Source organism: Phacochoerus africanus, chromosome 8 (assembly GCF_016906955.1).
Source record: "Phacochoerus africanus isolate WHEZ1 chromosome 8, ROS_Pafr_v1, whole genome shotgun sequence".
NCBI lineage: Eukaryota > Metazoa > Chordata > Mammalia > Artiodactyla > Suidae > Phacochoerus > Phacochoerus africanus.
In genome coordinates this window covers 4,056,590-4,081,581 of record NC_062551.1, presented here as the reverse complement: position 1 = coordinate 4,081,581, position 24,992 = coordinate 4,056,590, and the positions used below count along the sequence as shown (strand labels likewise).

Below are 24,992 nucleotides of genomic sequence, written 5' to 3'. Positions count from 1 at the left end.
CTCCCATACAGGTTACTACAAAATATTGAAGATAGTTCCCTGTGCTACACAGTAAGTCCTTCGTTTTAGGGGGGTTTTTTTATGGCTGCATCCACAGCACATGGAAGTTCCCCAGGCTAAAAACTGAATCCAAGCTGCAGCTGCGAACTATGCCACAGCTGTGGCAACCCCAGATCCTTAACCCACTGCGCCAAGCCAGAGACTGAACCGGCACTACCACAGACACAAGCTGGATCATTAACCCACTGAGCCACGATGGGAACTCCCTTGGTTTTTTTATGTATAGTAGTCTGCATATGTTAATTCCAAACTCCTAAATTATCTCTCCTCTCCCCTCTCTCTTCTCTTTGCTTAGACTTGCTTTCTGAATATTCCACAACGGACATGCATTATTTGTAAGTTACAGAAACAAGACATGATTTCAGACAGCCTGAGCCATTGCCCCGACACATATACGGGATCTGTGAGCATTTTCTGCTGCAATCAGAGAGCTCACAGGCCAGTCAGGCTGGCAGAGGGTTCCTTTCCCGCAGCCTGAGCCCTGGCTCCTCCAGGTCTGGGGCGAGGGAGGGCAGACCAGAGAGCCTCCGGCACGGCTTGGTACCCATTTTCTCCCCATCATCTCTTCGCCTTCCCACCTTTCTGTGCTCTCAGACCACATACTCTGCTTCCGCATCAATTAAATTCCACCATTGAGGTGACAGTCACACTGATTAACGTCCATGGAGCACTTGCCGTGTCCTTGGCACCACGGACTTGCTGCCTTAATCCTCCTAATGACCACATTATAGGAAAAGGATGAGCCCGGTGGGTGATGCACCTGCTTCAGGTCACATGACTGGCAAGTATGTGAAGCAACCCAAAGCTTTCACCACCATGCTAACCACCCCTCACCATGTACTGAGCACCGACTGCACACCGACCTGGGCCAAAGGTCCAACACATGTCCACATGAGGCTGAATGTCTACTGCGTGCCAGCCTGGGGTCAGGCACCCCAAGGGGCAAACCCAGAACTGAGTGCGTACTGTGCACTGAGCTGGGGCATGCACTGAAACTTCAGAGCAGAAAGCACACCTCCATCCTAAGCTCTACGAGAGTGAAAATAATGATCCAAAAAGCAACAGGAATTCCCGTCGCGGCTCAGTGGAAAAGAATCTGACTAGTACCCATGAGGATGTGGGTTTGATCCCTGGCCTCACTCAGTGGGTTAAGGATCTGGCGTTGCTGTGGTGAAGGTCAAAGACTCGGCTCGGATCTGGCGTTGCTGTGGCTGTGGTACAGGCCGGCAGCAACGGCTCTGATTCCACCCCTAGCCTGGGAACCTCCATATGCCGCAGGTGCGGCCTTAAAAAAAAAAAAAAAAAGTAACAGTAACAATAGCCACCAGCCTTGGGGCCCTGTGCTCTCCTTTTGGACATATTATTTCAGTTAACCCTCCCAGAGGGAGGCACTGCTAGGACCTTCAACTTACAGACCAGAGGACTGCTGCATAGAGGGTGTTTGTCCCGGCCTGAGTCCACACACAAGGCAGAGTTGGGGTGTGAGTCTAGAGCTTTTCTGATTGCAAAGGGTCCCAGCTGTTGAAATACAGGTGGGATTGCCCCAGGCTGGCTTGGTGGCTAAATCCTAGAAGGAATGACAGGGGTGTGGAGGGGGAGGAATTCCCCTGGAGGCAACCTCCAAAATCGCAGGCCTGAAGGCTGGGAGTGTTACACGGTGTTATGCTTCAGGCTGCAGGTGCACAAAGAAGGTTGTGGGGAGCTGTCAGGCAGGAGATGTGAGTGGGGACAAGCTCCTGAATGCCAAGCAAACAGTCTGTGCTAAGTGCAATGGGGAGTGGGGAGCCATAGATGGTTAAGGAGCAGAGGAGTGACTTCATTGGAGCCCAGCTTTAGGAAGAGTTGCTCCAGCAGTGGCAGGGGTCCAATGGCGGGGGGGTAGAAGGGCTAAGAGACTGTCGCAATAAAGGGGGGTGAGGGTGAGGGGCAACGGACCTGTTTGGGGTTCGCCCCTCTTCTGGGAGCTGTGCGTCCTCCTCGAGCTCTTTCCTGGGGAAGACACCCTCCCCCACGCTGTCTCCCGGTTCCGGTGGGGCTGCCCCTTGCCCACTCGAAGGGTGGGCACCAGCCAGGGCTAGCCAACCAGAAGCCAGTGATTGGTTCAGGACAGGGACGTGAACCCAGCCAGTCCAAAGAGTATCTGTCAGGCTGATAGTATCTTCAGAGGCCTCCTCTGAAGTCACTGGCAAAGGGTCTCTCTCTCTCTGCATAAGGATGGCTCTGCCTGCGGCTGGGAAGCCAGGGTGCTTAGTGGCCATCTGTGTCACCACTCAGAAAGCCTGCCCTCCTGCCCCCAAGAAGGGTGATAAAGGAAGAGGACAGAGCCAGGAGCCTCCAGAGGAGCAGGGTTGAGCTTGGACAGCCTTACCTGCAGCTAGTACTTCTCTTAAACTTTCCAACCATGTAAGCTAACACTTTTTTTCTTTTTCTTTTCTTTTTTCTTTCTTTCTTTTTGTTTTTGGCCTAAGCTGACTGTATTGGGCTCCTCTCACCGCACTTGAAAGTTCTCCAACCATCTTACACGGACTGAAGTTCGGAGCAAGAAGCCAGAGGCCCAGGCGGTGATGGAGAGGGTGTGGTTAGTGCACAAGGGGGAGGGGACCACGTGAGTCCAGCGCCAGAAGCGCCATCACGGGGCCAGAGAGGGCCTCGAATCCTGCAGGCAGGAAGAAAGAGGAGGATGAGGGCCCCACAAGCGAACTTCCAGATCCACGACCTTCAGGAAACAGCTCCTGCGGACAAGACAGGCCAGCCTGGGGGCTGAGGTCAGATGACAGGGAGAGGTGGGAAGGGCAGATTCCACTGTGGCAAACGGGGGGTGGGGTGGGGGGGGGACCGCAGCAGGAAGACAGCGGCCAGAGGGGGGTGGGGGGAGGGGCGTTCAGAGAGAGGATGCTGGGGGAGGGGCTGTCAGTCAGGGAGGAGGGAGGAGAGGGAGGGGAGCTGGGGTGGACACCCTCCCCCTCATCCACGCTCCCCCCCCAGCAGTGATGCAGGAGAGGCCAGATCCGCCTGGTGAGAAGATGTTTGGAAATAAGAAGCAATAAGAAGCGTGTGCCAGAGCAAGAACTTGCCCTCAGAACATGTGACTCCAGGGCCTATCAGGACACCTGGCCAGGAACTAGGGCCACCAAGAGCCCTCCCTGCCTTCATTACAAAGTGGGCCTGGCCTTGGGGCCAGCCTTCCCTGGGGGCAAGTTCAGCTCTGCCACAACCTTGCTGTGTGATCTCAGGCAAGTCACTTAACCTCTCTGGGCCTTGGTTTCCTCACCCACAGAAAGGAAACAAGCTCAGGAAGGGAGACGAAGTGTGTTAAGCGCAGCGACTTGCATATAGAATTACTGGTCAGTGTTCAGAATCCTCTATCACTGGGTTATGAGGACACGGCAGTGGGATGGAACAAGCTTTTCTAAGGCAAACAAGAGCACACACGGCAACCGTAACTCGCCTATACATTTGTCCAACAGATGGCTGGGGAAGGAAGGCAGACTTCCAGCCAAAGCAGACGGAGCCTTCAGATCCCACGGCCCATTCATAAGATCAACAAGCAGCAGGGAAAGCATTTTTAGTTCTCCCACCAGGCCCTCCCCACTCCCATCCCCGTCGTTGGGGGAAGGGTCAGAGGAGAAAACCACAAAGCCCCGGGGAGGGAGGAAGAGTCCTGCCCCACGCTGGGAGCAGGAGCATCTGTTCATCTGTTCGGAATCTACTCACAGGATGCTCTTTCTTCCCCAGGGTCACCTTCTCCTACTCAATGGAGAGAACAATAGCTTCCGAGACGGGGAGGGGGAGGGGACCCCAGCCTGATGGGGGGTGGGAGGTAGAGGGCCAGCCGGAGGAGAGAAAGGGCTACTTTACTGTCCAGAGAGAAAGGAAGCTGGTCTCTGAGAAAGCTCAGAGCCAGCAAGCCCAACGACCCTGCTCAACTTCCTAGTTCTGGACCAAATCGGGCGAAAGTCAGGAGTCTGGACTTACTCCACTTGCGAAAAAGCAATCATCACAGGGGCGGAAGGAAGGATAATAGCGGTTGAGAGATGGGGTTCCAACCCCAGCCCTGCCAGCCCTGCGCACGAGGCCCTGTGCACATTATTAGATGTGAGTTGTTGTAGTACTTTCTGCATCTGAGGTTTTAAACGACCCTTTACAAAAGCAATGAATGAACATCTGGAGGCATCTCTCAGGGAGACATTTCAGTTGCGAGAACATTGGGAAAACACACACACACACACACACACACACACACACACACACACACACACACACACACACCCTTCGTACCAGTCAGCCCATAGCAGACATTTCATAAATATACTTTGAATTAGAGTAAACCCAGAATGTTACGTGAAGAAAGGCAAGGAGCCCTGATCCCTCCCGTCCTGTGTACGTTTTATCTGTTTCACAAACGACCATGTCACCGGCCACGGCACCCTCCTGAGTGTTTTACACAATGACTCACCTATGCTCACAACTGCTCTCTAAGATGACAGATGAGGAAACCAAGCCTCCTCCCCTCCCCCCAGCCCCAGGAGGTTAAATAATTCGCCCCAAACCACAGAGCTAGAAAGTGGCCACCTTCTGACCCTGAGTCCCCGCCCTAACGTCCCTGCTGCACTGCCTTTGTCTGAATATATCTATTTCCAAGCCAGAGCCTGGGGACCATTCAAGAGCCCATTGTCCAACCCCAGCTTTAAAGAGCCCCATTACCAATGACTTTAGCTTCCAGGGAAGGGGGGAAGGGGATGTGGTCATAGAGCCACAGCTTCTTTCCTCTTCATGGTTCCACACACCCCAGGGAAGGGCCCAAAGTTTACAGATCTTAAGCATTTTGTTGGACGATTTCTTAAATAGGTACACACCTGTGTGACCACCTCCCAGATGAAAATATGGAACATTTCCAACCCCACCCGAACCCACCCCCACCTTCCGCATGCCCGCTCCCAGGGAGCGGCTACCCACCCCCAAGCGTGACCACTTTTCACACTTTTCACACCACAGATTAGCTTTGCCTTTTCTATCATTTCATATAAATGGGATCACAGGGGGTGTACTCTTTCATACTTGGCTCTACAAATAAGCACATATCACCGGCACAAGGACAATGACTGTGGGGGGCGGGGGCTGCTGAGAGTTTCTTTCTCCTGCAATAAACTCCAGGATTGTTTTTATTTGGGCTCGCTGACCTAAGAAAGGGTAAAGTGGAGAGGGCTGGACCCTGGAGTTTGAAACCGCGTGAGCTGGTGCTGGAAAACTAGTGACTCACAGGGGGTAAAGGAGCCGTCGTGCCTAGAAAGGGTACTGTGTGGTCACCTCCGACGGCTCCGGATGCCCAGACGGGAGAGGTTTTTACGAGGCTTTAAAACGCTCTTATCTGGTTCCACTAAGCCAGGGGCGCCTTTGGCCTCTGCCGCTTCTCCCTGGCATTGACAGTTTCTCCAAAGATGGGGAACTCCCCTAGAAGGCGCTTCTCCCTACCTGTGCATTGTTGGATGAAGTCCTGATATTCCGCTCCCTGCTCGCCGGGGACGATGGTGGAGCCGTCGTATTTAAAAGTCACCCTTTGGATTGGGAGAAGAGAAAAACACACACACACATCAACGTTGGTAGCGGCATGGTGCCGAGCTTCCAGCAGGACAATCTAAAAGATGCTCTGGCTAGGGAGAAGCCAGCGCTGGCTTTCCACGCTGTCCTGGGTTAAGGCTGCGGGAAGACAGCACGGGATGACCCTTAATCCGTCCGGTCTGGAAGACGGCTCAGTGCCCCCGGCCCCTCGCGAGCTCGGGGAGCGGGGCTTGGAGAGCAATGGAAAGTTCCTCACCAGATGACGGCCGAGCTGTCGTCGCGCACCAGGTTATACGCCGTCCGGCAAGCCTCTTTGTCGATCTTGGTGGCCATCGCCGAGGGGCTGCAACGGGGATACTCTGCCCTGAACGAGCGATAAGCGCACTCTGTGCCGGCTGCAAGGAGCGGAGCGGTGCGTGGACGCGCCAAGGGTGTGCGGGTGGCGGTGGCAGCGGCGGCGGCGACAGAGGCGCAGGGCGAAGCGAGCTGCGAGCTCCGAGCTCCGAGCGCGGCGGTGGCACGGAGTGCGCAGGGAACGCGGGCCAGATGCAGGCCGCGCCGCCCCGCCCCCTCCGGCCATTGGCCTCCTGGGACGCATCTCGCCCGGCCCCCTCTCGCTATTGGCCGCAGGGCCCCGGGGGCGGGGCGTCCTTACTCGCCGGCGGCCAATCCCAGCCCGGGTGGGTTGCGCAACTCTGCGGTGGGGGCTGGAGAAGGGGCTTTTTCCTCCCTCCTCCCCTCCCCTTCCCCTCCCCGTCTCTCCTTCTTCTCTCTCTTCCTGAACCCTCTCCTCCTTCCCCTACTCCCCCAACTCCTTCCCAAGCCCTCCCCCATCTTCTCCCCGCAGCCCTCTTTCTCCTTTCCCTTCCTCCCCCTCTTCCCCCCCCCCCCAACGGCCTCGTTCCTCCCAGTTCTCCCCTTCTCCCTACCGTCTATTCCCACCTCTCCTCCTGGCTCTTCTCTCCTCCTCCAGCCCCCCTCCTCCTTATCCCCCCGCCGCAACAACCCTTTCTGCCTCCTCTATTCCCCCCCGCTCCCTTCCCTCTCCCACCTTGCATCCCCCTACAACCTCCCTCCCTCCATCGCTCTCCTCCCCGCCCCCCACACACACCCTGCCTGCTGGGCTACAGAGCTCCACAGGGGACCTCCAAGGGGGTGACTTCACGCATCCAACCCTAGGAGACTGCCCCTACCCCCAGGGTTTGGCTCCGTGGTTTCTAGGTAGGAAGGAGTTGGAGAGAATTAAGCATCTTAAACAGGAGGGGATAGAAAGATGGACTGCTTCCAAAACGCTGGTGGGATCACTGTTTACTTTGTGTGCTGGTTATTTGCATTCACCTCTTATCTCCCCCTGTGGGCTCCTCAGAGTGCAGGAGCTGACTCATTCTGCCTTCTTCCTTCCCTCACTGACTCACTCATTCATTCCCTCTTGCAGTCACTCCATAAAGACCAGTTATAGGGTCGAGGCGGGTAAAAAAGCCCGCCTCTTAAACTGCATCCACCACTGCCTCTTTTTAACACTGGGCCCTTGGACAAGCCTGAGAACTGCCTGATTACTCTCCTCCAATGGAATAATACTACTAATATCATAGGTTTATTTTATGGTTTAGTGGAAGGGATATTTGTAAACAAATACATTGGACATTCAACAAAAGGTCACCATTGTTGGTTATTCATTAAAGTAATTCCTAAATAGAAACCCAGGAGGTCAGGGACAACATCTAACTAATAAAACTCTCGATGGCAAACAAAAATCAAGCAGGCAGAGTTCCCTTGTGACACAGCGGGCTAAGGATCCAGTACTGTCACTGCAGTGGCTCCGGTCACCGCTGTGGCGAGGATTCAATCCCTAGCCCGGGAACTTCCACATGTCTCAGGCGCAGCCAAAGAAAAAAATCAAATAAGCAGAGAACAGGCAGTAAGGGGGTGGGGGATGAATGGGGCCACATTTATAGGAAAGGAGGAGCTGCTATTGTCATAAATAAAAAGACAAAAACATTAATTTGGTGCAGCCCAAAGCAGCTCTACCTTACTTCCTGGGAAGGGCAATGGGGTAATCGGCCATTAGAAAGAAAAACAAAAATGGATCTGTACCTCACACCACAGATCAGGGTACCGTCAAAAAGAATCAAAGATTTGCCTGAAAATAAAGGAAACCGCAAAAGTACCAGAAGAAAACATGGTTAGCTTCTGTTCTAAGTCGAATAGAAAAGGTCCTTCTAAGTATGACTCAAAATCCAGAAGCTGTAACAAAATGGACACATTCAAATATATAAAAACCCTTCCTCAGTGGGGGAAAAAAAGCCCAAAAGACAAAGCAGTGGAAAGTATTTGCAACTCAAATTACAAAGAATTTTGTCCTGCTGACATACAGGGAAGCCAGCCTAAAAAAGAGAAGAGGGGGCTCAATAGGTTAAGAACCTGAGCTCGTGTCCATAAGAAGTGGGATTCAATTCCTGGGCGCACTCAGTGGGTTAAGAATCTGGCGTTGCCACCAGCTTTGGCCTAAGTCAAGGATGCGGCTCAGATCCAGGGTTGCCTGTTGCCCCGGCTGTGGTTGTGGCGTATGCCAGCAGCTGCAGCTTGGATTCAACCTCTAGCCCCTTATTGCCATATGCCACAGGTGTGACCCTAAAAAGTGGGATGGGGGGGCGGAGAGAGAGAAGAGGAGTTCCCTTGTGGTTCATTGGGTTAAGGATCCAGCATTGTCACTGCTGTGGCTTGAGTCACTGATGCGGCTAGGGCACAACCCCTGGCCTGGGAATTTCCATATGCCTTGGTCATGGCCAAAAAGAAAAGAGAGAAAGAGAAAAGAAAAATGGGTCCAGGATATATGACCATATAGACCCGAAGGCACTTAAACAAGGAAAAGCTGTTTCATCTCAAGTCCTAATAAGAGAAATGCAAATTAAAGGAAGGCTGAGATATCTTACAAAATTAGCAGGTCGGCAAAAAGCCAAGTATGACAAACACGCTTTGTTGGTGGGGCTGTGAAGACCCAGGCCCTCCTACACAAGCCGGTGGGCGTTCAGATTGGCACATCCAGCTGTTTGTCAATATCTAGCAAATTTACCTTTTGCTGTTGCTGCCTTTGGGCTATAGTGGGAGGAAGGTTTGCCTGAGCATAAAACCTCTGGAAAAGGACACAAGAGAAAAACAATCATGGTACCTGAGGTGGAGGTGAAGAAGCCAGGCACAAAAGAAGAGGGGAGGGAGGGAGATTTCACCATATACTGTTTGACTCCTATTCCATTGTATTCTATTCTATTCTAATTTTTGAACACGTGACTGCATTATCTATTAAGAATATGAAATAACAACAAAGTGGCTCCCATCCCAGGTTGGATCCCACAGTTCAGGGATCTTGGTGGGTATGCTTGGATGATTTTCGGGAGTTTCCTTTCTCCTACTTGTAGTTGCTGTCGCCCTCTACTGGGCTGAAAAGGTAAAGGGTTTCAGGAGAACCCAGGTTTGGAGCGTCCTGAGGTCAATCAATGGACCCAGCCAGGCAGAAAATAAAATGCACACAGAAAGAAACGCTGTGTGTTATGTGTTTAAATTGAGGTCTCCATGGTGTAAAAAGCAACCTAAATCAATTCATGTGACTTTAGAAGGTAAATCCAATCAAAATATTTCACACTTATTATGCACTGTGCTCTATGTCAAGAACCGAGGGAAGGTATGAATTCGTTGGAATATCATTCCTCATTCATCCTTCATTTATTCCAGGCGCTGAGTCCATTTTGGGAGGTGTCACAAACTCACTTACCGGTAGGGGGCAGGCTTGTGATGTAAATGAGCCAAGCACAGACCTGGTAAGAAATTTTTTTCGGAAGGTCCTTCTCCACTGGGTGTCAAGTTTCATCTTCAGAACGGTCATCTAAAGGGGACCACTGGGGAGTTCCCGCTGTAACTCAGCCTTAACAAATCCGACTAGTATCCACGAGGACACAGGTTCAATCCCTGGCCTCACCCAGTGGGTTAAGGATCTGGTGTTGCTGTGAGCTGTGGTGTAGGTCAGCAGCTGCAACTCTGATTCGACTCCTAGCCTGGGAACTTCCATATGGTGCAGGTGTGGCCCTAAAATAAGTAAATAAAATAAATAAAAATTAAAAAAAAAATAAAGGGGATCTCTGGATATCAGATCCACCTGCCCTCGTGGGGATTACTGTCAGGGAGGGGAAACGAGCCGTTACTTTGGTGTGGGTAGTCTGGTTGTTAACAACAGAAAAGGTAGTTCAAATAGGTTTCTTTATTTATTTTTGCTTCTTGCTTTTTCGGGCCACACCCAAAGCGTATGGAATTTCCCAGGCCAGGGGGCAACTCGGAGCTACAGAGGCCAGCTTACACCACAGCCACAGCAATGCCAGATCTGAGCCATGTCTGCAACCTAGCTCATGGCAACCTAGGATCTGTAACCCATTGAGCGAGGCCAGGGATCGAACCCACAACCTCATGGTTCCTAGTCGGATTCGTTTCTGCTGCGCCACGACTGGAACTCCTCCTTTTAAAGTTTTTATTCATTTGTCTTTTATCCTGGTGAATGGTGTGAGGTCTAAGTCAGATCATAATTTTTTCCAGATACTGTACCAGTATTTACTAGCCTAGTTATCATTATACTGGTTTTAGGTTCTAGATTAGTCATGACCTAAATTGCCATCTGCACTTAGATTTTGTTTTGTTTTGTTTTTTGGCCGTGACCACAGCATTGGGAAGTTCCCGGGCCAGGGCTTGAACCCCAAGCCACTGCAGTACCAGCACGGAATCCTTAATCTGTGGAGCTACCAAGGAACTCCTCGGGCATGTTTTCATCAGGGCTGGGATTCTATCTTTCTACGTTGCTTTCCTATTGTATCCGTTTCACCTTCAGGCAAATTCTGTTCCTCTGCCTGCACCCCTTAGCCCGAATTCTGCAAGACTGACTTCTCATTCAGATCTCAAATGTTACCCCTCAGATGATCGCTCAGCATCCCCCTATCAAGTAACCCCGTCTGTGACCTCCACTGTCACCCTGTACCACCTACCACATGACCCTTTGTTTCTCGTAGCCCTCATTGCTGTCTGAAATCACCCTTGGGTGGGCAAGCTCTAGGTATGTGTATGTGTGGGTTTGTGTATCTATGTGTGCATGTGCACATACATACATATGTCATATATATATATACATTAATATATAATATATATTAATCATAGTAGGAGGGAAGGAAAGAACGAAGGAAGGGAGAAAAAGAGACAAAAAAAGGAAGGAAGAAATCCCACCTCAGCTGTAATTAGAGATGAGAATAAAACACAACCCTGAAACTTGCTGTCCTCAGCGAGGTGGTTGTCGTTCTGAAGCAGGTGCCTTACACAGAGCGGATATTTATAGAAAGTGCTATTTATAGAGTCCATGCCCAGCTCCCCCATTGTCAAGTCTCTGAAAAGAGGCCCCTAGGAACATTTGCAAAGTGAAGGTGCAGAGCTATGGACCGAGGGAAGAGCATGGCTACCTCTGAACGGTCTTTTTTAGGAGCTGTGAGTCACGCAGAGAGAACGCCACATTTTTGGGCAGAAATCCAGTGGGAAGGCTCTGGAAGGGCCAGCGTGTTGTGGGACTTTATCTACCAGTGAGTAAGGGCAGCATGGGTCCAAGCCTCTGAGTGGGACAGTGTGGTCTCACAGCTAAGGGTTCGGACACCTGCTCACCCAAATCCTGCTGGCCCCTTCCCGAGCCTCAGCTTCCTCTTCCATGAAGTGGGTCTCCCCCATCTAGGAATGGGTTGAGGTTCTCATGTGGAAAATACATGTCAAAGCTTATAACAGCAGCTGGTATTTTAAGTGCCAGCACCACCTCCCCCAAATCTGTATGTAATCTTTGCTTTTTCTGGCCACACCCATGGCACACAGAAGGTCCCAGGCCAGGATCGAACCAGAGCCACAGCAGGGACAATGCCAGATCCTCCAACCACTGGACCTCTAGGGAACTCCTATATGGGATCCTAAATTGTGTTACTAGAAGTAGCACGCAGCATTTAAATACACTGGAGGAGTTCCCGTCATGGCGCAGTGGTTAACGAATCCGAATAGGAACCATGAGGTTGCGGGTTCGGTCCCTGCCCTTGCTCAGGGGGTTAACAATCCGGCGTTGCCGTGAGCTGTGGTGTATGTTGCAGATGCGGCTCGGATCCCGCGTTGCTGTGGCTCTGGCGTAGGCCGGTGGCTACAGCTCCGACTGGACCCCTAGCCTGGGAATCTCCATATGCCGTGGGAGCGGCCCAAGAAATAGCAACAACAACAACAACAGACAAAAAGACAAAAAAGACAAAAAATAAATAAATAAATAAATAAATACACTGGAAAACAGAAACAGTACATATGTATATAGTTTATATATGTAACTGTGTATATAAACTGTATGTAGTATGTATACACTTTATATATACACTTATTTTTATATGTATGCAAATATATAAACTATGTATATAGTCTATATATACTATAACTGTGTATATATAAACTTTGTATACTGTTTAAATATACATTGATATGTATATAAATCGTCTAGTGAGCAAGAGAGAAGTATCTAAGCAGGAAAATCAAATGCAGGATATTGGCTGCAGCAGGAATGAGTGAGCTGAGAAGGGCAGATGGTGCCACCTCTCAAGGTCAGACTGCCAGGTCAGGAGAGAGGGAGTTCCCTTGCGGCACAGCAGAAACGAATCCGACTAGTAGCCGAAGGATTCAGGTTTGATCCCTGGCCTCGCTCAGTGGGCCGGGGATCAGGCCGTGCCATGAGCCATGGTATAGGTCACAGACTCAGCTCGGATCCCACGTTGCTATAGCTGTGGTGTAGGCCGGCAGCTACAGCTCTGATTAGACCCCTAGCCTGGGAACCTCCATATGTCGTGGGTGGGGCCCTAAAAAGCAAGAAAAAAAGAAAGAAAGAAAGAAAAAGAAAAAGAAAGTAAAGAATGAATGAGGGGCTGGGGCAAGGGGAGAAAGCAAATGAGGAATAACCAGTCCACCCCACCTGCCAGTAGGTGGCGTCATTGATGGGGTCAGAATTCTTTTTTTTTATGGAGTTAAGAATTCTCTGAGACTAACCCAAGAGGAAGGGGAGGGGCAGGACTTAGCAGCCAGGGCAGTATTGGTGCCAGCCCACCAAGGGGGATCATCAGAGGAAGTGCACAGGGACGGGGAACAAATATGCAGACCTGTGACTGCCAAATATCTGGATGCTCAGAAGGTGACACCCAGAAAAGGGACTTTGCAAAAGGTTGAAGGTCAACAGGCAGTCAGGAAGTGTGGCAGAGGCAGCTTTACAAGACTCTGGATTCAAGAGAGTCTTGGGATGGAGTTCCTGTCGTGGCGCAGTGGTTAACGAATCTGACTAGGAACCATGAGTTTGCAGGTTTGATCCCTGGCTTTGCTCAGTGGGTTGGGGATCCAGCGTTGCCGTGGGCTGTGGTGTAGTTCGCAGTTGCGGCTCGGACCCCGAGTTGCTGTGACTCTGGCGTAGGCTGGCAGCTACAGCTCCGATTAGACCCCTAGCCTGGGAACCTCCATATGCTGAGCGATCAGCCTAGAAAAGTCAAAGTGACAAAAAGAGAGAGAGAGAGAGAGAGTCTTGGAATGAGTAGACTGTGGTCTTCAGTCTCTCTGATGAGAAATGGTACCTGGGAGTTCCCGTCGTGGCACAGCGGTTAACGAATCCGACTAGGAACCACGAGGTTGCGGGTTCAGTCCCTGCGCTTGCTCAGTGGGTTAACGATCCGGCGTTGCCGTGAGCTGTGGTGTAGGTTGCAGATGCGGCTCGGATCCCGCGTTGCTGTGGCTCTGGCGTAGGCTGGCGGCTACAGCTCCGATTGTACCCCTAGCCTGGGAATCTCCATATGCCACGGGAGTGGCCCAAAGAAATAGTAAAAAGACAAAAAAAAGAAAAAGGAAAAGAAATGGTAGCTGGTCAAGTGCTTGCTCTTCGGATCCTCTCTCCCCACCTCTTACTCCTGTCACTACGGCATCAGTTTTGCTCAGGCCTTGCCTGGTATGTGCAAAATAAAATGATGGGGACCCACAGCCAGGACCAACCTATGTCTCATCTTCAGATCCCCAGACCCTGCAGACACCATGGCATGAAATGCTAAAAAGCCCTCTAGGGCTTCAACCCAGAAGTTGATGGTGGGGTTGACTCCCATGGGCTGCCCTTGACAGTGACAGTGCAGGAACAAATAAACACATGTGTCTGCCTTCCATCTCCCTGGGGGACAGTTCTGAGATGCATTTTCTGAGCTCCTCAAGAAGCCTTGTGGGATGGACCACATAGTCACCCCCACATTGGTCAACCTGAGGGTACATCCTTGGACCAACGACCTCTGGTTCACTCTTCCACACCCCTGTCCTGAATTTCTGCTTTCTGGAATCACATGCATTATGTAACTTGGAAAAGAAAAACATGAAACTTTCCAGTTGAGCTCAGCCTTACAGGAACCAACAGCATGGGAATGGCCTGGCCTCAGGGACAGAGACTCATAATGCAAGATTCTTGGTTAATAAATATGTCTTCATTCCTGAAATACTGCCACGTTAGGGTCTAAGGGATTAAAATGTGAATAGGTTCTGCATTAGTAAGGACACGGATGTCATAAGTGAAAAAAACAGAAATCACACCAGCTTAAGCTAATAGTTTTTGGGGAAAAAAGATGCAGAATTTACTGGCACAAGTAACCACCCTTAGGAAATAGAGGTACAATGGGACCAGGAATCCAACATCATCATCTCCATCCTCTCTCTCCCTCTGTCTCTCAGTTTTGTTTTCCTGCTCTTTGGCCACATTCGCCTCTATTACAAATAAGCTATTTCCATGCAGAGACGCTGAGTTTACCCTCTACCCCCTTAGTGACAAACAAAAGAGATCTTTCTCTGAGCAACTGTACAAAAATCCCAGGGAATGATTCTGATTGGTCCAGCTTGGTTGACATGTCCACCCCTTAAGCCAATCACGGTAGCGAAGGAATCGGCACCCATGATTGGCTAGATATGACCATGTGCCCACATTTGTGGGTGGAGCTATGTGAGGTTCTCACTCTGGCAGCTTCAATAGAAGCTTGTGGAAAGGACTTCAGAGAGGACTAGTTCCATGAAGAGGGTGCAGCGAATGCTGTCGGTGTTCCATCCTTTATCCCTCAGGACTTACTTCTGCAACTGCCAGTATTTACAGCTCTGGGTCTGAGGGCTTTGCCTCAGAATCACAGGAAATGCTCTGCCCACTGGCCCAGCAGGCTGGGGATGCAGCCTGATTAATACCCAAAAGCAGCGGTCAGCCAATACGCACCAGGAATGATGTACAGGTACCCCCTCTGCCCCGCCCCTCGGGTGGGGAAGCTCTAAGGTGTATGCTTTCTGCTATTTCCAAGAGTTCCCTGTAAAGTTCCAGCCACCCTGAAAAGTGGCTACTTGATAGATGTATAATTGAATCACTTTACATCAGAAACGAACACAACTTTGTAAATCGACATACTTCAATAATAAAAAATAGGAGTGCCCGTTGTGGCTCAGGGGTAAAGAACCCACCTAGTATCCATGAAGACGCAGGTTCAATCCCTGGCCTCGCTCAGTGGGTTAAGGATCTGGTGTTGCCGTGAACTGTGGTGTAGACGGCAGACTGGGCTCGCACCTTGAGTCTCTGTGCCTCATACAGGCTGACAGCTGCAACTCCTGTTTACCCCTAGCCTGGAACTTCCATATGCAGCAGGCACAGCCCTAAAAAGCAAAATAATAAGCAAACAAACAGGGGGTTTCCGGAGTTCCTGCTGTGGCAGAGTGGGTTAAGGGTCCCCTGTTGCCAGAGGTGTCGTGTAGCTTGCAGGGGCGGCTCAGATTTGATCCCTGGCTAGGGAACTTCCACGTGCCTAAGGCATAGCCAACATAATAATAATAATAATAATAATAATAAATAAGGTAAAACAACTTCAACCATCCTAGCCAGACACTGAGCTCAGGGCCAAAGGGTTTCTATCCTTGTGGAGTTCAGTCTCCTCTGCTGACCCCAATTCCCACTGTTCCCAGCAAGCACCCCATGTTCCAGGCAGCCAGGGCTCTTCCTCCACTGTCTGCTGCTTCCCTCCTCTGGGCTTTTGCACATGCTGTTCCCTCTGCCTGGGACCCCCTCTCTTCTCTCAGCTGCCGGGGGTCTCCCACTTGTCCTTTCAAACGCAGCTCAAAAGTCACTCCCTGGGTATAGTTACATGTCATGAGCAGATAAGCTTTATCCCAGGGGTGCCAGGAAATTTTGGCATTTAAAAAACTTTTTGCATTCATGGAAGTAACCATACTAAGAGTAAAAGAGAAACATCTCTGGCGATCCAGAGACATGTGTGTGACCGACGTAGCCGTGAGCCAGTCTCGCACCCCAGGCATCTCGCTAAACCCTCTCCATGGGGAGGTGGGGGGACAGGGGTTGTGGGGACAGGCAGGTAGGCTCTACAATAAACCTCATTCCACAGAGGAGGAAAGCAAGGCACAGAGAGGCTGGGTAACTTGCCCAAGGTCACACAGCTGGTAAGTGGCTGAAGCAAGAGTTGAACTCAGACACCTTTACACCACGTGTCGTCACCGCATGCTGTGCTGAGTGAATGTGACCCAAAGAACCCAAATCATGGGTTGCCCAGAGAGAGGACAGCCTGCTGAGTCAGGACCCGAGTCCAGGTCAGTCTCTGCGCTGGGGGAGAGAGGGAGCTGGGACGGGCTGTTCCAAGGGCCTGGGCGCCCGCGGAGGAGGAGGAGGGCACCCCTCCGTGAAACAGACTCCCAAGGACCCAGTGCTCCTCCTTCCCTGCGTCCCCACAGCCCAGGGCCAGCTCCCACCTCCCTCTTATCTCACTGCATTACAACTGCCTGTGCTCCAGCCTCTCTCCCACTTCAGACGCAGGGCCGGGTTTCACTCAGCGCTTTTCGGCCAGGACCATTTGCCCAGCCTAGAGAAAAATCCACTTTTCTGGAATAGAGGGGAAGAACGGTATTCAAGTCTCCAGGAGCCCTGCGAGCAGAGACCTCACTCCAAGAGGCAGCCAATCAGGAAGCCAGTTACTAGCAGGAGATCAAAGCGGGACCAGCTGATCTGCTGACAAGGTACCGACCAGGCACTTGTTCTTTCCCCTAAGAAGGTTCTGAGCTTGGACCTGGAGTCTGAGCTTGAACTCACCAGACAAGATCTAAGGCAGACAGCATCCGGGAGTGTGGAGCCATGCCGCTCGTAGGGGAACTTGGAGGTGAGGTTGAAGAGGGTGTCTGTGAGTTCTGAGAGGATGTATCTGAGTGTGGGGCCTGATGCTATGCCTAGAATCCCATCCGGACCTCTGGGCTCAGTGGGAAAGTGCTGTGATCGATTAGCAATGTCTGCCATGGGTACCAGATGCGAAGTAGAGATAGATATGCATGTTATGTGTTTACCATTCCAGGTAGCAAGGCTGTGGGGGAAGGGAGCTGGATAGATTACCAGTGACACTACCAGCTAAATTTGCTTAAGCACTTAGAACGTGCTGGGCGCGGCGTCGAACACTTTTCCTGGTCTCCATTTACTCCTCGGACCACCTCTCAGAAATAAGTGCTCCTCCTTCTCTGTGTCAGCCTCATGTGTCACAATTTTATTTATCCAATGCTATATCCCCAGCACCTAAAAGAGTACCTGACACATGGCCAGCAGTCAATAAATATTTGCTGTTGAGCAGATTAACTCCCATTTTGCCAATGCAGAAACCAAGGCCCAGAGAGACAAGCAACTCGCTCGAAATCCTGCATCTCTAAGAGATGCCCTGGGGCAGCATCTCTGGAACCTTCTGCAACAACGGAATTGTTCTATAACCTCCCTCACTCCTGTTTTTTGGCTGTGCCTGAGGCATGCGGACATGTGGATGTTCCCAGGCCAGAGATTGAACCTGTGCCACAGCAGTGACAATGCTGGGTCCTTAACCTGCTGAGCCACAAAGGAACTCTTGTCATCTGTCCAATATGGCTGCCACTGGCTGCTGGTGGCTATTGAGGACATGGGGCTAAGACAACCGAGAAAATGAATTTTGACTTTTATGTAATTTTGGAGTTCCCATCGTGGCTCAGCAGTAACGAGCCTGACTGGTGTCCATGAGGACTCCGGTTCGATCCCTGGCCTTGCTCAGTGGGTTAAGGATCTGGCATTGCCATGAGCTGTGGTGTAGGTTGCAGATGTGGCTCGGATCCAGCATTGCTGTGGCTCTGGCGTGGGCCTGCAACTGCAGCTCTGATTCGACCCATAGTGTGGGAGCCTCCATATGCCAAGGGTGCAGCCCTCAAAAGCCAAAAATTAACCTTAAAATTAAAACTAAAACAAATGTTATGTAATTTTAACACATTGAAATGGAAATGGCTATACATGGCTGACGGTGACCCTTTTACCCAGCACAGCTCTAGAGCCCCCCCCCCCCCCCCCCCCCCCGTGAACTGATACGAAATGTCTATTCAGAGAACATCCGCTGCAGGCGTTCTCCAGTCAAATGTGATACATGAACAGTCTCTCAGTTGCCATTGCATCAGGAAGGCAGCGGGTGTGAGCAGTGAATGAACCCACAAATAATCGCCTTTGTCGCCTTTGTGCTCTTCTGGGCAAAACAACTCTGGGAAGGCTTTTATCTGCATTAGCCTGGTTTTACACATGAGAGGCTTGCGGGTTGCAGAAGAGACGGGCCTCCCTCCAGGTTACCTGCCGGCCTTGGACCCCAGCCAGGTTTGCAACTCTGAAATCCCAGGCACTTCATTTTCACAGTTGGCAAGAAGAGAAAGAAGCCTGTGACCACGTTATGTGATCTGGCATAACGTGGCAGAGTCAGGCTGTGGGCAATGCCCGCTTCATTAGGGACCTCGGCAGTAAGTGACAGGCAGGCCCCAAAACAGAGTCAGCCCCAGGAAAAACCGTGACATTCAGGGAGCTTCCTGGAGTTCGGGATGTGGCTCAGTGGGTCAAGAACCCTGCTGGTAGCCCCGAAGATGCGGGTTCCATCTCTGGCCTCAGCGGGTTAAGGATCTAGCGTTGCTGCAAGGTGCAGCGTAGGTCGCATCTGGCATTGCTGTGGCTGTGGCTGTGACATAGGCCGGCAGCTGCAGCTCTGATTCAACCCCTGGCCTGGGAACTTCCATATGCCGAAGGCGTGGCTCTAAAAAGAAAAAAATAAATAAGTAAATAAAACCCAAAACAGGAGTTCCCTTTGCATCCCATGCTTCATGCTGCTTCCCCTCCCCCTTCTCTGGACCACCGCCAGGTGGGGGGAGGGGTGCCGACATCTTCCTTTCCTTCCAAACACAAACAACGATGTCGTCTCAAGAAGGTGCCTGAAGCTGATGAGCAAATGCTAAGGTGTAAATGACTAATAAAAAAGAGGCCTGGGAGTTCCCGTCGTGGCGCAGTGGTTAACGAATCCGACTAGGAACCATGAGGTTGCGGGTTCGGTCCCTGCCCTTGCTCAGTGGGTTAACGATCCGGCGTTGCTGTGAGCTGTGGTGTAGGTTGCAGACGCGGCTCAGATCCCGAGTTGCTGTGGCTCTGGCGTAGGCCGGTGGCTCCAGCTCCGATTCAACCCCTAGCCTGGGAACCTCCATATGCCGCGGGAGCGGCCCAAGAAATAGCAACAACAACAACAACAACAAAGACAAAAGACAAAAAAAAAAAAAAGAGGCCTGGAGTTCCCATTGTGGCACAGCAGAAAGGAATCCGACCCGTATCCAGGAGGACGCAGGTTCCATCCCTGGCCTCACTCCGTGGGTTAAAGATCTGACCTCACTCCGTGGGTTAAAGATCCGGCGTTGCTATGTGCTGTGGTGTAAGTCTCAGATCAGGCTCGGATCCCACATTGCTGTGCCTGTGGTGTAGGCTGGCAGCTGTAGCTCCAATATGACCCCTAGCCTGGGAACTTCCATAGGCCATGGGTGTGGCCCTAAAAAGCAAAAAAAAAAAAAAAAGTTCTTTTCCAAATTATTTCTGCTTGAACAGGAGGCAAAGTCTGAAGCCAAGGAAGAGTTCTGTTACTGGCAGACTGTCAGGGACTATCAGCAAAAGCTCAAATTTGTGGAGCTTTATGTAGGAGGCACCTTTATAAATTGTCGCCATGTATTAAGCACTTATGAATGAACCTATTAATTCATTCGTCCCTCTCCATCAAGGCCATGAGAGGGGCACACACCACCCTGGCTGGAGATGGAACAGCGAGGCAAGGTTATAGCTGGTCCAGTTCACACAGCTGGGGAGTAGCCACACCAAGGCTGCAATCCAGGCACAGCTGGGGAGAGAGAAATACCAAGTGCCAGACAAGGCGTTTGTTTGTTTGTTTGTTTTTGGCCCGGCCAGGGATTGAACCCATGCCACAGCAGCGACCCAAACTGCCTCAGTGACAATGCCGATCCTTAACCCACTGTGCCACAAGAGAACTCTGAGGGGTTTCTGCCCACGGCATGCAGAAGTTCCGAGGCCAGGGATCTAACTCGTGCCACAGCAGTGACCCGAGCCACAGCAGCACCAACCCTAGATTCTTAACCACTAGGCCATCGGGAAACTCCTTTCGGTGGGGGTTCTTTTTTCTTTAATCTGAGGTTAGCAACGACCAAGGCCTGAGCGCAGGCTCCCACTGTGGCTCTACCCCTCTGCTGGTCTCTTGTTTCTTATCCTCCGGCCCAAACAGTTAACAACTTAACAAGAGGGATGGAGCCAAGAATTCCACTTGCAGACGTGATTAGCTCCTTTATGCTGGGCTGCGATTTTTTCTAGATTACTCAGCCGCTGGGCAGGAAGCTGGGCCAAGGACAACCCTCTGGTGAGAAGAACAAGTGTTTAGAGAGCCAGCACCCCCTCCCCCGCCCTCCTCCTCCTCCAGGAGGCTCCCTCCTGGAAACTCCCTGAAGGCCGGGGCTGCAGCTGCAAGCAGCAGTTCTCACGGGCCTCCCAGCCCCGCCAGGCCCAGCTGGTGGGGGCCTGGCTGGCAGCTCGCTGCAGCTCACCCTGCCTCCCCTTAGTACCAGCGGTGACCTCCTGGGCGCCAGAAAGGTTAGAGCCAAGAAGGTAACTTGAAAGAAAAGCAGCTTGCAGCCCTTCCAGTGCTGGTTAAGGCGTTAACTGGTTGTGTGGGTGCTGGCACAGGGTGGCCTCCGTTCTTCATCCTGGTTCCCGCACTTACCAGCTGGATAGAGTCAGAGCCTTGGTTTCCTCATCTGTAAAGTGGGGATAACATTGGCATGGACCCGTAAGGTGCCGAGAGGATTCCCCAGGTGATGGAGAGAGTGTTTAGCATGGGGCCTGTGCCTCCCCACAGTTGGCCTCGCCCCCCTCCCCCTCCCTGATGCCATTCTTTCTATGTGTGTGCTTTTTTAGGGCCTCACCTGCAGCATATGGAGGTTCCCAGGCTAGGAGTCCAATCGGAGCTGCAGCCACCCGCCCACGCCACAGCCACAGCAATGCAGGATCCAAGCCGCATCTGCAACCTACACCACAGCTCATGGCAACACTGGTCCTTAACCCACGGAGCGAGGCCAGGGACCGAACCCGCAACCTCATGGATCCTGGTCAGGTTCATTACCGCTGAGCCACAAGGGGAACTCCCGGGACGGTTCTTGATCACAGGCATCCTCACCCCTGTCCAGCCATCACTGTCACCCAGTTGGAGCCCAGGCACAGTGCAGGAAGGCCTGTGGCAACCCCTGCCCCGCCCACCAGATCCCACGGTCCTGGGTGCCTGTGAGACTCTGCTTGAGCCTCACACATACTCCTGCCCCATGTCCCAAGGAGCATGGTGGCATGAAACGGCAAATAAAAAGCACCACGGTGAGAGACCACAGAAGAAAGGAAAAAGCCTTTTTCCTGCTTTCTGAACAAGCAGTCCCACATCTTCATTTTGCACTGGACACTGCAAAGGATGTGCTGGCCCTCGTTCCATCTGATGGCGTCCGAACCTCAGAAGGGATGGGGTGCTGAGCCACTGTCAGGGGCCACCTACTAGGACAGCCTTTGGGGGAGGCCAGAGCCTCACAAACTGGGGCTTCTTGGACCCCACCATTCTGCTTCACCTTCAGGCGGGGAGGCAAAAATGCTCCCGGGTGTTATTAGAACAGCGAAGCCAGCCAGGTGCCCAACAGGGAGGGAGGGTCAAGTTCACAGCCCAGTGGAAGAGAACTTAGGGACCCGAGAAAATCTCGCGATATTTGCAAAAGAGGGGAAAAGGGCGGTTTCCAAAAGCCCTGCACCACATGGGCGTCATATGCACAGATGCGTGGGGACCACGAGCAGAAAACATTGGCCCCATCTGCACTTAAGTACTGACAGCTGTTCTCCTCGGGTGGGTAATATTTTCCCTTTGGTGCTTATCTGCGTGTTCCAAGTTCTCTGCAGGGGGCGTGCCTTCCTCTTATCATCACGCAGAGGCAGGATGGTGCAGGGGGCGAGGTCAGGCTTGCAGTGCCCACTTCGGAGCAGGTTCAGAATCAAAACAAGTCTGATCGTTGAAATTCGAATATTGGGAAAAACTTGTCTTTTCTAAGTAGGTTGGCTCTGGCATGGGAATAAACACACACGAGCCTGCGCAAGTTCAAAGCCCAGTTCTGGCAGTTCCCTGTTGCGGCTCAGTGGAAATGAATCTGGCTAGCATCCATGAGGACCCAGGTTCGATCCCAGGCCTCACTCAGTGGGTTAAGGATCCAATGTTGCCATGAGCTGTGGTGTAGGTCACAGACTCGGCTAGGATCCTGCGTGGCTGTGGCTGTGGCATAAGTCCAAGGTAAACATGCATCACTTTATAATTGCAGAGAAAATGTGACTTAAAGGGGAAAAAAAAGCCAAAGGGTGGTTCACTAAGTGCTGATGGGGAAAGCAGGATAAAGGCAGCTTAGCCATGTTGGAACATTTTTCAGGTCAAGGTCACATGGGGATTCCTGAGCATGTCCCAGGCCCTTACTCAAGGCTGCCCCCACCTTCGTTTGTACATCTTCTCATTCACACAAAACCCAACACCAGGGAGTTCCCGTCGTGGCTCAGTGGTTAATGAATCCGACTAGGAACCATGAGGTTGTGGGTTCGATCCCTGCCCTTGCTCAGTGGGTTAACGATCCAGCATTGCCGTGAGCTGTGGTGTAGGTTGCAGGCGTGGCTTGGATCCTGCGTTGCTGTGGCTCTGGTGTAGGCCGGTGGCTACAGCTCCAATTCGACCCCTAGCCTGGGATCCTCCATATGCCACAGGAAGCGGCCCTAGAAAAGGCAAAGAGACCAAAAAAAAAAACAAAAAAAACAAAAAAAACCAACACCAGGGAGACAGATAACCATGTTAAGTTGAGGCTGTTAAAATATCTATAGCTAAACCTGGATAAATGGATAGATGCAGAGAGAGATAGAGAAATGCATAAATACATAGAGAGGGAGTTCCCGTCGTGGCTCAGTAGAAATGGATCCGACTAGGAACCATGAGGTTGCGGGTTCGATCCCTGGCCTTGCTCAATGGATTAAGGAGCCAGCGTTGCCGTGAGCTGTGGTATAGGTCGAAGACGTGGCTCAGATCCCGCCTTGCTGTGGGCTGGCAGCTACAGCTCCGATTAGACGCCTAGCCTGGGAACCTCCATATGCCACGGCAGCGGCCCTAGAAAAGGCAAAAAGACAAAAAATAAAAATAAAGATATACATAGAGAGATGCATACATATCTTTGTCTATCTATCTATCTATCTATCTATCTATCTATACTTCTCCATATCTATCTTTTTTTTTTTTTGTCTTTTTGCCATTTCTTGGGCTGCTCCCGCGGCATATGGAGGTTCCCAGGCTAGGGGTCTAATCGGAGCTGTAGCTGCCAGCCTACGCCAGAGCCACAGCAACGCGGGATCCGAGCCGCATCTGCAACCTACACCACAGCTCACGGCAACGCCGGATTGTTAACCCCCTGAGCAAGGGCAGGGATCGAACCCGCAACCTCATGGTTCCTAGTCGGATTCGTTAACCACTGCGCCACAACGGGAACTCCTCCATCTATCTATATAAAGAGAATCTTTGGCGGGAGACACAACTTTGGACAGATTCTTAAACCACTGCACCACAAGGGAACTCCAAGTGCATCTTTAACTAAAGCTGTGAAACAGAATCTGTCCCGCCCACAGCACTCTGAGTATGTCCCTGACACGGGACTGGCCCTGTTAGAGTAATTGCTCCTTTACTTGTTTACCACCCTCCCTAACATCCCCGAAAGGGTCTTTCTATCCCTGGCATCACCTCAGCACCTGGCACAGAGTCTGCTCAATGAACTGATGAATGGCGTGCATGAAGTCATGAAAAAGCGGAGACTGGCATATCAAGATACAGACATAGAACGAGATGGGGGATTAGCTTTGGGCTGATGGAGAGGGGTCAAGGAGGGGGGAGGGGTCAAGAAGGAGGGGGGTCGAGGAGGGGGGAGGGGTCGAGGAGGGGGGAGGGGTCGAGGAGGGGAGGGGTCAAGGAGGGGGGGATGTGCAAGTAAGGCTTTAAAGATATGCCTAAGTGGAGTTCCCTTCCTGGCTCAGCAGAAATGAATCTGACTAGCATCCATGAGGACGCAGGTTTGATCCCTGGCATTGCTCAGTGGGTTAAGGATCCGGTGTTGCTGTGAACTGTGGTGTAGGTTGCAGATGTGGCTTGGATCTGGCATTGCTGTGGCTGTGGTGTAGGCCAGTGGCTGCAGCTCCAATTCAACCCCTGAGTGCAGCCCTAAAAAGACTAAAAAAAAAAAACCCCAAAAACCAAAAAAAGACACGCTCCCAATCCTTACCAGAGAAGGCAGGAAACAGGAAAACAGGGAGACCGAGAAATTTTTTATTCGACTTTGGGTTTTCTTGGCTTTGTTTTTTTTTTTTTTTTTTTTTTGGCCTCACCCATGGCCTTGGAATTTCCCAGGCCAGGGATCAAAGCCGCCCGTAGTAGTACCCAGGCCACAGCAGTGACAACACTGGGTCCTTAACCTGCTGAGCTACCAGGGAACTCCAATTTACCCTTTTACTTATTTATTTAGTTTTGCTTTTTTAGGGCCACACTCACAGCGTATATAAGTTCCCAGGCTAGGGGTTGAATCAGAGCTGCAGTTGCCTGCTTACACCACAGCCACAGCAACGCCAGGTCCAAGCTGCATCTGCGACCCACAACACAGCTCACGGCAATGCCGGATCCTTAACGCACTGAGCAAGGTCAGGGACCAAACCCACATTCTCATGGTTAATAGTCAGGTTCGTTACTGCTGAGCCACAGTGGGAGTCCCCAATTTACCCTTTTAAATTGTACAATTCAATGGTTTTTCACAGACTCAGAGTTGCACAACCATCAGTACTACCTAATTTCACAACATTTTTAACACCACACTCAAAAAAATCCCTT

The 24,992-nt window shown here is 51.4% G+C and overlaps 1 protein-coding gene across 1 annotated transcript in view; it reads right to left on the bottom strand.

Moving 5' to 3' along the window:
• COTL1 (coactosin like F-actin binding protein 1) overlaps positions 1-6,210 on the bottom strand; it is a 46,825-nt gene extending 40,615 nt beyond the window's left edge. Inside the window, exons 1-2 of the mRNA XM_047790159.1 lie at positions 5,876-6,210; positions 5,533-5,615 (exon numbers count right to left, since the gene is read on the bottom strand). Coding sequence (XP_047646115.1) covers positions 5,533-5,615; positions 5,876-5,952 — 160 coding nt within the window. The 5' untranslated portion in view covers positions 5,953-6,210. The remainder of the gene's footprint in view (positions 1-5,532; positions 5,616-5,875) is intronic.
• Positions 6,211-24,992: the final 18,782 nt, after the last annotated feature.